This window comes from Sparus aurata, chromosome 15, assembly GCF_900880675.1.
Source record: "Sparus aurata chromosome 15, fSpaAur1.1, whole genome shotgun sequence".
Taxonomy (NCBI): Eukaryota; Metazoa; Chordata; class Actinopteri; order Spariformes; family Sparidae; genus Sparus; species Sparus aurata.
The window spans coordinates 29864876-29875683 of NC_044201.1; the positions used below are offsets into that span (position 1 = coordinate 29864876).

Consider the following 10808-nt stretch of genomic DNA (forward strand, 5'->3'; position numbering starts at 1 on the left):
CCGAGAGGGCGCGTGAGGGGGAGAAATGCTTTAAAACAGGCGAAACCAAAAAAAAAAAGCATTTGAGATCCAAAGAACATTTCTTTGTTCTGCACAATTACGCACGGTCATCCACGGGCACACTTTGTCCTTGCCAAGACATTTCCGGTAGAATGCACTCCGACAGGCCCATGAGATTTTGTTTTCTGTGGACCACCGAGTTGATGCTCAGACACTAATTATTCGGCAGCCTATAGGCTATCCAACATGCCTTTTTGACGTCACGCGACAACTTTTCTGATATGAATATGCGCGCACTGCGGTTTTTAAGTTTCAGTCTCTCTGCACATCAGGCGGGAAAGCGGGATGGTAGCCAGGGTGGCCACAGACAACAGGAACATCACAACGTATTTTATAGGTCAGGTATTTTGGGAATATGCCTGCGGCGCGCCACGTGCGTAATGACGAGTATGCCTCAAAATAGAAGAATTTAGGCGTCGAGGCTTTCTGAAGGAAAGGAGGGTATGTCAGAGTAGTTTGTCCTGAGGGGGGCTGTGGAAGGGAATTACTCATTTCTCACACCACCACCGGCACATCTGTGCGCGTCTATGTCACCACCGGACGGGTCTCCAAGTCCATGGATAAAAAGGAACAGAAGGCAGCAGAATGGTTGTTGTGGGAGCGAGTAACGGAACCTTCGGTAGTGGCAACATGAGGTCGTCATTCATGATAGAGGACAGAGTCGGTGGTGAAGATCCCGGGGGCTCCACCAACATGATGATCTCGGAGGCTCTTGCGCCCCGGCTGCTGATGATTGCGCAGGGCGCCGCAGAGGCTGCAGCAGCGGCAGCAGCGACTTCTCCGTCCACCTCCAGTCAGCCGCAGGTCATGGAGACGAACGGGACCCGTTGCGGCGAGCAGATCCTGAGCTACGGCCGGGTGGAGAAAGTCCTGATCGGCGGGGTCCTCACCATGCTCACGCTGTCCACCATCTGTGGGAACTTACTGGTGGTCATCTCCGTGTGCTTCGTCAAGAAGCTGCGCCAACCGTCCAACTACCTGATCGTCTCTCTGGCCATGGCGGACCTGTCAGTGGCTCTGGCCGTGATGCCGTTCGTCAGTATCACGGACCTGATTGGTGGTCAGTGGATATTCGGACAGTTCTTCTGTAACGTTTTTATTGCCATGGATGTGATGTGCTGCACCGCGTCCATCATGAGTCTGTGCGTAATCAGCATCGACAGGTGAGCTAAACTTATTTATGTCTTTACCAAAGTGAAGTTTTTTCTTTTGCATCCCTAATGCAGTAAAAGAATGTGTCAAACAATCAGATTATATGAAAGATATCTGAGGATTATTTAGATAAACCAGAGGAGACACACGGGCAGGTTTCTTCACATAATTGGTTTACTTTTACGCATCGCAGCTTTGGAAAAATATTCTCAGCGTGAAGATTTTGTCCGAAATAGACACATTGTGGCAACATCCTATTCTTTAATCCCACTCTCCCCTACACACACACACACACACACACACACACACACACACACCATATTCTTCCAAAAATCCCATTACGCAGTCTGATGTGGTGTTTTGTCGCTCAGTCCTCCGCAGACACTGAAACATGGGATTTGGTCAGAGCGCGGAGGCTCACTGTGGCTCAGGGTCTCGCTCAAGGGCACTCAGACAAAATTGGTGAGGAAAAGGGATCAAACCTGTGACCTCTCCTCTCAGGTCTTTGTCCACTGTTTAACACATTCCCTTTCTCACTAAACAGCATGTCTGAAGTGAATATCAGGGTCAGTGTGGGAGTTGAAAGCATTCAGAAGCAATGTGCTGTGAAAAAAGACTCTCAAATTATCCCAAATTTAGAATTAAATCTATTGAAATAAATGTTTCCGCTTTTATGTTGGCAGCAGTTTAACAAGATTATGAAATCATTTCTCCAACACACACGCCTGCGTCTCTGCTGCAGGCTGTTGGGTTGAATCCAGGCTGTAAATGTTTGTTTTAAACCATATTTTTTCCCCTGAGATTTCTGAATGTGAACATAAATGTGTTGATACTATCGTGTGTTCTGCCGGTCAAACTGCCCACACACTGTGCACCGAAGACCCCGAGCTTTGATTTAACACTGAGTGGTTTGCTGCTGTCATGTGTTCATATTCGGCATCTTGGAGCTCCCCTTTCATAAAAATTCCCAGTGTCCCACCTGAGGTTTGCATATGGCAGCGACAGATTGTTGAAATGCACCTTGCTCAAGGGCACCTTGTTGAAGGTCAGGGAGCATCACGTACTCAGGGTCGCATAAGGCAAGACAGTGTCTCTGTGTTGGGCTGGAAATAAAAGAAAACATGAGGAATATTTTTACTGCATGTTTGAGTGAACTTTCAACGTGTTTTTCTCTGTAGGTATTTGGGAATCACTAAACCTCTGACGTATCCTGTCCGGCAGAACGGCTGCTGCATGGCCAAGATGATCCTGTCAGTGTGGCTCCTCTCAGCCTCCATCACGCTGCCCCCTCTGTTCGGCTGGGCGCAGAACGTCAACGACGGCAGGGTCTGCCTGATCAGTCAGGACTTCGGCTACACCGTCTACTCCACAGCTGTGGCGTTCTACATCCCCATGTCAGTGATGCTGATCATGTACTACAGGATCTACCGAGCAGCCAAACTCAGTGCAGCCAAACACACCATCACCGGCTTCCCCAGGGAAGGGGAGCAGTGTTCAGGGGTGGCTCACCGAGGGGGAAGAGGTGGGCACGAGGCTCGCCAACCAGCAGTGTCTGGAGAAACAGGAAGCGTTGAAGGGACAGAGGCGGAGGTGGAAGCTGACGAAGAGGAGGAGAGCTTGGACTGCGTGGCAGCTGCGCTGAAGCTTCAGCGCGAAGTGGAGGAGGAGTGCAGCACGCGTGTCTCTCGCCTCCTCAAGACCGGTGAGCACCACCAACGCCGGAAGAGGAAAAACCAGTCCATCTTCAAACGGGAGCAGAAGGCTGCGGCCACTCTGGGCATCGTGGTCGGTGCCTTCACCTTCTGCTGGCTGCCCTTCTTCTTGGTGTCCACCGCCCGGCCGTTCGTCTGCGGCGTGGAGTGCAGCTGTGTGCCGCTCTGGCTGGAGAGAACTCTGTTGTGGCTCGGTTATGCCAACTCCCTCATTAATCCCTTCATTTATGCATTTTTCAACCGTGATCTGAGGACCACCTACAGTAACCTCCTGCGGTGCCGCTACAGGAACATCAATCGAAAGCTGTCAGCGGCAGGCATGCACGAGGCTCTGAAACTGGTGGAGAAGCCAGATACGGATGTGTAAAAGCTGTAGTTCATCACTGATGCTGCACAGAGCAACAGAGACAATCACCAGGGGAAACGCCCTGTGGGCTTAAGCTGTGGCACAAGGTCACCACGCTGCCAGACTGGTTATTTCCCCTAATTTGTACAATGATTACTGAGGTGAGATGAGGCGGGATGCTGTAATTAAATGGATGCACATGAAGGCGCACAGAAGAGAATTGAGGACTGAGAAAAAAAGGAGAGAAAGTTGAACTCACTGGCGATGAATCCACCGTGCAGCTGCAGTGAACTCCCGATTACAGAAAGTTCATTTCCCTCGTGGTGACGTCCAACATTTGGTTGCCACCTTGATGCATTTAAACTGGTTGCTACCCTGCTGAACAATCCTTTTGCACATCATATTGTTACAAATGTTTTTTGGAGCAACACTCGGCTATCACCATGGATGGAAATGATTAATAGCCAGTGTCTTTTATTTCCAGTTTGAGCCAAGGAAAACTTGCATTCACAACAAGGAGTTTTTAAGTTTTTGGAGCTCAGTTGCCCGTGAAGACACACCACCAGATGTTATCACGGTGACACTGTTTCTCACTGCTTCTAAAAAAAAAAGCAGATTTTTGCTTCGGTGGACAAGTTCAACATGTAAAATTTGTACACACTGTTTCTGGAACAAACATTATTTCAGAGGTCAAATTGGATCTGAATGAGGATCTGATGTACCTGATATGAGTTCATATATTTCAAAGATGCTTTTTTTTTTTTTTTTCTCCTCAGTATCACTCTGTGTTGAATGTGCCAAAACCTGCTCTGTTTTCCCAACACAGGCTTCAGAGTAAATGTTGGCAGTGTGTGTTTTCTGCAAACCGGGGGTACGTTGAAACTTTTCTTAATGTTGCAAAGTTTCCTTTGTTTCCTTTCTTGTTATCATCATGCAGGAGCGCTCCTCACTTCTCATGAAACAGTCTTTTTTTTCAACACAAACATGGCTGTAAATTGTCTCGAGGTCTCATTTGAAATATTAACTGGCGTCACACAGTCTCCATCTATGGTCACTCCACCTCCTGACATGAGAGTCTGCTCACAACCGTCGGTGGTTTGCAGAAATGTTAACTGCCAACATTTTATCCTGGCGACTGGGCGGGTTTTCCTTTGCTGGTCACGGCCAATTATTTATTGCAAAACAACTAGCTGATCGGTCTGTTTTACTGAAATCAGGCTGATCGCTCGTGAACAAACATGCATTTAAAAGAAAACAACATTGTGAGGAACTAGTCGGACGGAGGCTCAAACGCTGCAGATGAAGATGTTTAGAGAGAGAAGAACTCGGTGCCTTTTCCCTCTGTTATTGTAAAAAGGTTGGTGGCAGCACATGAGAGTCTTTTTTCAAACTATGCACCTCATGTTTCAGATTTGACACGATGTGTGACAGCCGTCTGGGCACTCTGAGTTGATTACGGCTCAGTCACACTACAGCTCGCAAAACAGGCGCAATCCAGGACCGAGCTAATCAAAGAGTGGATCACGGTTAAAACGCAGAGCTTTCAGAATGCCCTACTTTTCTCCACACCATCAATTATTACAGGACTGTTTCTTTAATGATCATCAGACTGATATGTGTCTGACATGGTTTCTGAAGAAAAAGGATAAAAGTATAAGAACCACATTAAATTCCTTAAAATGACCCATATTCCTTCTCTTATTAAAGAATTCAAGAACATGTGCATATGCAAATATCTTTCAACTGCTGGACAAAATGTGTCCCTGTTGTGTGTGTGTGTGTGTGTGTGTGTGTGCACTGGAGGCTTCCAGGTGAATACTCAACCAGGATTGGCTTCTGAACTACCTGTGATGTCACAGATCATGCTCGTATTGCCCCGCCTCTTAAAAATCTGATTTTCAGTGAGCGCAGAGAAAAAAAATTCACACTTTGAGCAGCAAATAATAGAAAGAGCCTCCCGGTGTTAACAGGCTGCGCACACATTATTCTGCACAGTGAAGCTCAAACATTTAAGTGGAGGACTTTGAATAAATACACATCTCAACTTCTCAAAATCAACATCAGTTTACTGTGATAGAACGAAGCGACAGTCAGTTCATCCTTTAATTTCAGATTACTTATTTAATAAATGACTCAAAAGCTCCTGAAAATTAAATCTGGTGTCAAAATAGGAGGAAAAAACTGTCTTAGTTATGATATATTAAATGTTTAACACTAAAATATCGAAGCCACGCTGCTTCATCAGGAGTGTGTGTGTGTGTGTGTGTGTGTGTGTGTGTGTGTGTGTGTGTGTGTGTGTGTTTGATCAGAGTTGATTGACAGTTGGCTGGCTACATGTATGACATCCTCTTTTTCTATGCCGCCCGACTCACTCCACAGCAGAGAGAAAAGTGAGGATACAACATGATTAAAGAGAATCCAAAGTTTGGAAGAAATGCAATTTTCACACACAGCCTCAACACACTTAAAGGAACAGTTCACCCCAAAAATGAAACTCATTGTCATTGTCTGCTCCACCAACATGCTGAGGGAGAGTCAGGTGAAGTGTTGAAGTCCACAAAACTCCTGAAGCTTCACAGCAAAACAGCGTTGCAGCATTCTCCTAAACAATTACTAGAAAAACCTAAAACGTCTCCATACATCTCGTGTCCAGAAGCCTCTAGATCCCAGATTTAGTTTAGAGTTACACTTCAAGCTGTGAAGCTCCAGAAATGTTTTGTGGAATACATAAACTTAACGTGACTTTCCATCAGCATGGAGGAGAGGAGACGATGTCTGAATTTAAAAATTTGGGAGAAAAATGTTCCAGAAAATATGTGTTCAACTCTTAAAAGGTTATTAGACGTGTCATCATAAGAAAATCCGATGTGGAGCGGATGATAGCAGGTGTCTCATCAGCTCAGAGTGTCATCATTGTAAAGCACAGGTTCACAGTTATGCACATTCAGTTTCCAGTTGTTATTAATAGTTAAGTGTAACGTGAAGCTCTTCTCTCGGTGTATATGTTGAGCCTGAACACGACAGCTGGTGCTCGGTTCTGTTTCTGGCAGCTTTATCTTTCTAGTATTTCATATGTACAGAGGTTCGTAGCAAAGAGGTACTTATTCATATTTCTCACAAGACTGCAGTCTTTTTTTTGTGTCCTAAATGTTCACTGATATAGAACAGAACTTTTTTTATCCCACCAGTATTAGTACAGTTTGTGCTGCTGAAAATTTGCCCTCATTAACTTGAATTTGCTGTGCGACCAGTGAGGATGACAGAGGGCAGTTAGTCACTTACACAAGAAACACTTTTTCAGAGGGAGTGTAAGAACTCTAATTGCTGCCTTTATTCTCTTTCTAGTCACTAATTAAAGCTGCTCTGTGCAAGATCTTCTAATACAAGAAACAACCGCCAGTTTCTGAGCTTTAATTGCCAAAGTGGGACTGCGACAGACGTGCTATAGATTCACACAGTGTGCCAAAATCAAAAGCTGGTGTCGGCTCGGGGCTAAATTCTAAAGTGTCTACTGAACAACACAAAGTTACTCCAGAGAAACTCACAAACTCCTGCTCTAACAGTTGTTATTATTAAAGTTATTTTATAAAAAGTCACCTGTTGTGGCCATCTGGATTCATTAACTTGGACCCTAATCAAATGGGTAAAATACATCTTCCGCTGTCACAGTTCACAGTTCTACACACCCTCAGCTTCAGAAGTAAAGGAATCATGTTTGGTGCAGCGAGCAGGACAGAACCACTGAAGTGTGCTCGGTCTGGGCTCGGTGCCGTCGCATGGCGCGGCTCCATTTCCTGTCATCGAATATATGGAGAGGGTTTGCCAATGGATGTGTTTCCAAAAGACCATCCAAAACAGATTAAATCCAGAACCTGTGAGGAGTGCAGAGCTATACATCCACGTCCAACACTGACACAAAAGGAAAAGTGAGTCATTGTCAACCTGATGATATCAGTTTCAGACAGTGGAAGCATTGTTCTTAATAATAATAATAATGTCTGTGTGTAGAAGAGATTAAAGGGTAACTGCATATGTGAATAAAAGTCGTATAAAGTCTTTTGTGGCTCCAGAGGAAGCTGCATGTAATCTGATACATTTCCTCCGGTGATATCGCTCAGTGGTGTAATTGCATTGTGGGTAATGTAGGCGCAAGCTTTTGCAAAGCAGTCCACCTGTCTAACACGGCGCTCCTACAACACTGTTGGACTCATTATGAAGAGTTTAAAAACAGATGATCAAAGATATCACCTTTTTCATTCCTCACATTCTTCTTCCTTTTTTAAAATCTGATGACTGCATTACCCACAATGCAACGCTGGCTTCCAGTGGAGCCACTGAAAAGCTCCCCAAGACCTGAAAACAAATCTTATAAACGCACACAGAATCAGAATCAGACATTATTAACAATGCAGATTTAATAATGAGACCGACTTCATGGTACTTTCACTCGAGGCTGACGAAGAAAAACTCGGTTTGTCTCACACGGTATCTCACTGTGACCACACAGATGGTTTTCAGGTGAGCAGGTCAGGCAGCGCCACTGACAGATGAAACAGGAGATGTGTTAAAAGGTAAATTGAAATGTCGCTCCTGTGACATTCAGCGGCTGTGGACTCAGACTGGCTGACAAGTGTTACCGCATGTGTCCTCCCACTGAAAAGAGCAGAGTTAAAACGCCTGTCTCTCTCTCTCTCTCTCGCTGCACTTTCAGCCCCTAAACCGCTCCAAACAGATATATCTGATCAGACCAGTCACCTTCACTGATAACACTGCAGAGCGCCACCTTTTCAGGTTTCACTCTTTCCCACCAGCACTCTGGCTTTCATGTACGCTCAGTGGAACTGAAGCATGGTGTGGAACCGAGCTGCTAATACCTGGAAGGTGCAGCTATCACAGAAAGGATTAAGCCTTCATTTCAAAATATCCCCAAATTAGGGATCAGGGGCCCCCGAGACAACATGTACTCGTCACATATGGCAGCTTTATCAGTGAAGATCTATGTACTGCTCCAGCATCAGTTTTGCATGTGAGGAGCTCTGCGGTCATATTAACAATAAGACACGATGCAACGTCTGGTTATCCTTGCTGATAAACATTTTGTGAAACTCTTGGACTGTTATTAACACAAAACAGTTGCTGTTAAGGTATGTTTGAGCATAAATCTCCTTGGTTAGGTTCAGGAAAATATCATGCTTTTGGCTTAAATAAAGCTGCTACAACATTTCCTCAGCAGCTGACTGATTTCAGCCCCCCTGTGGTCTAAACACACCCAGGAATGGACTGGGATTCTTGCCACAGCATTTGATTTGGTCTCATCATTCCTACGAAAGCTGCTCAGCAGCACATGAAGTCAAAACAGTTCCAGTTCCATTAACATCAGCAGGAATACAACAATTACATTTTGCGGCTCTTCGAGCTTTGCAAATGTTATAAAACAGAATGGATCAAATTCTGAAAAACAGTCATTTCATGTGGGGTGTGATACTAAAAAGAATATATCCATTGTTTTACAGCTGCCTCTGTCACATTGTTGAAGCAGTTTATCCGTTAAATCACATTTTCTTGAAGCCAGTTGTTTGTAGGGGCTTTGTGTGAACTAAATTTGTGTCATTTAACTTAAAAACCTGGACTCACAGGACTCAAACCTTTGTGTACGACCCATCCAACCAAAAACTCTGACTTCTCTTGCTTTTAATACAACTCCACAAGATGATGCCTCCATTAATGAAGTGTGGGGCCACTGGCTAGGCTGTGTCGGAAGTGAGAACTGGCATGTAAGATGAGATGGGAAAATACTTAATACGAGGTCAAAAAGGTTGGGAACCTCTACGATACAGTCCAGTCTGCAGGATGTGCAGATCTGTGTCCGCAGCAGCTCAAAATGAAACCAACCAAAGATCAAATGACGCAGATGACGGCTGTCCAACAAAAGATGTGAACATTTAAAGTGTAATTGATAATATAAGATGTAAGATTTTAAAAAAGCATCTCATCCTTGGTGGTGACACAAACTTACTGCTGCCCATAGTTCTCCAGAAATGAGCCAGAAATGTTTCTAAATGAGGCCAGTTGAAGACGTCCACTTCATAAGTAGTTTCTGACCGGAGAAGCCACAATAAATAAACCACAGTGTAGTTCCTGTTTCATGTATCAAATCACCTTTTTTCTAAAGCAGTTGTACCAAAGGGGATGTTCTTTTTCCTGGGATTAAATGGTGCATACAACATTGATCCTGCAGGATTTTGTACTTTCAGCAGCAACATCAAAGTACACAGAAAAAAAGAGCCGTCCTCAAGGGAATTATATCGTTTTAATATACTGTAAACCAACATGTGTACATATATTATGGGAGGGAGAACAGAGCGGTGACTCCATCGCTCCCTGGTGACACATTAAACTCGTCTTGCTATTCTTTATAGCTTTCATCTGTAAGGAGGCAACACGTCACCTTGTCAGATTCCCTGTGTAATTACATTAAATATTAAAATCTTGTAGACAAGAATGTAAAATGTGTTTCTGCTGCTGTCATGGTAAAACCTTGACGTTCCTTTCTATAGCTACCCTGTAGTAATAGTTAATTCCACATTTATTTTGTTTTTAAGAAGTTTTACGTCCCTTAATTAAAGCTTTTAATCTTTTTGATGGTCGCAGTTTTTATGTTTTAATGTTCTACCTTCAACACTGCAGTGAACAGACAACATGGACCGCACGAGGGTGGAAATGTTCTAATGAAAAGTATTAAGGCGTGTTTAATGTAAATATACAGTATGTTAGTGTGAATAGTTTTATCGAAGGAGTAGATGACAAGCAAATGTGATAGCGTGACATCATTTGCTCCAATTAGTGATTAAATACACACAAAAAATATAATCCAAGTTTGATTTCTGTCAATGTGAATACCGTCTCTGCTGTGAGGACTTCCTGTTCTGATCCGAGCACAAACACACAAACTGATGACGAGTGATCGCTCACGATGCTGTCGCACGATCTTTACTTCAGTATTTGTACAGAAACTAATCACCAAGCTAAGTTGTTACTCTCTAACTGAGCTGCCAAACCAAACTTTGTAATAAAAATGATTGTAAACATAAACTGAACTCCTGTCCTTTATCTTGACCTTGTCTACACTGTAAGTACCAAAGTTTAAATAGCGAAGAAAAAAACCTTTATTGACTTTATTGACTGTGTATAAATAACTGAACAGAGTTTTGCTTTTCTGTGTTTGAGGCTGTTGAATAAATTTCTAAAAATACAAGAAGGGTGTCAAAGAAACCTTGTGTCTCCACTCTGTTACAACATTTATCTGTGACGCATTAAAGATGATATTGATTCAGGACGTTGCTGGGATGATGTAGAAATGAACCCCAGATAGCATCCAGTGCAGAAGCTGTCAGTGTTGTGGTGTGTTTAACAGCTCTTACAGCTTCCCCTCCTGCAGAGACTGGAACCAAGTTATAGATACACATAATCCAGATGCAAAACTGAGACTATCCTCGAATATAGATGAAAATATGGTTGTTTAGATGGAGCTCTAAAGA

General features: G+C 43.8%; 1 protein-coding gene across 1 annotated transcript; it reads left to right on the forward strand.

The window, feature by feature from the left end:
• The first annotated feature begins 10 nt into the window (after positions 1-10).
• Positions 11-10520, forward strand: LOC115597184 (5-hydroxytryptamine receptor 7). The gene is made up of 2 exons (XM_030442936.1): positions 11-1223; positions 2391-10520. The coding sequence occupies exons 1-2, from the start codon at positions 646-648 to the stop codon at positions 3289-3291; spliced, it is 1479 nt and encodes a 492-aa protein (XP_030298796.1). The 5' UTR covers positions 11-645; the 3' UTR covers positions 3292-10520.
• Positions 10521-10808: the final 288 nt, after the last annotated feature.

Bases quoted from the DNA above. Each gene is read 5' to 3' on its own strand.
- LOC115597184 (XM_030442936.1), top strand. From the start codon at position 646: ATGGTTGTTGTGGGAGCGAGTAACGGAACCTTCGGTAGTGGCAACATG. The intron at 1,224-2,390 runs GTGAGCTAAACT...TTTTCTCTGTAG, and splicing joins TGCGTAATCAGCATCGACAG to GTATTTGGGAATCACTAAAC.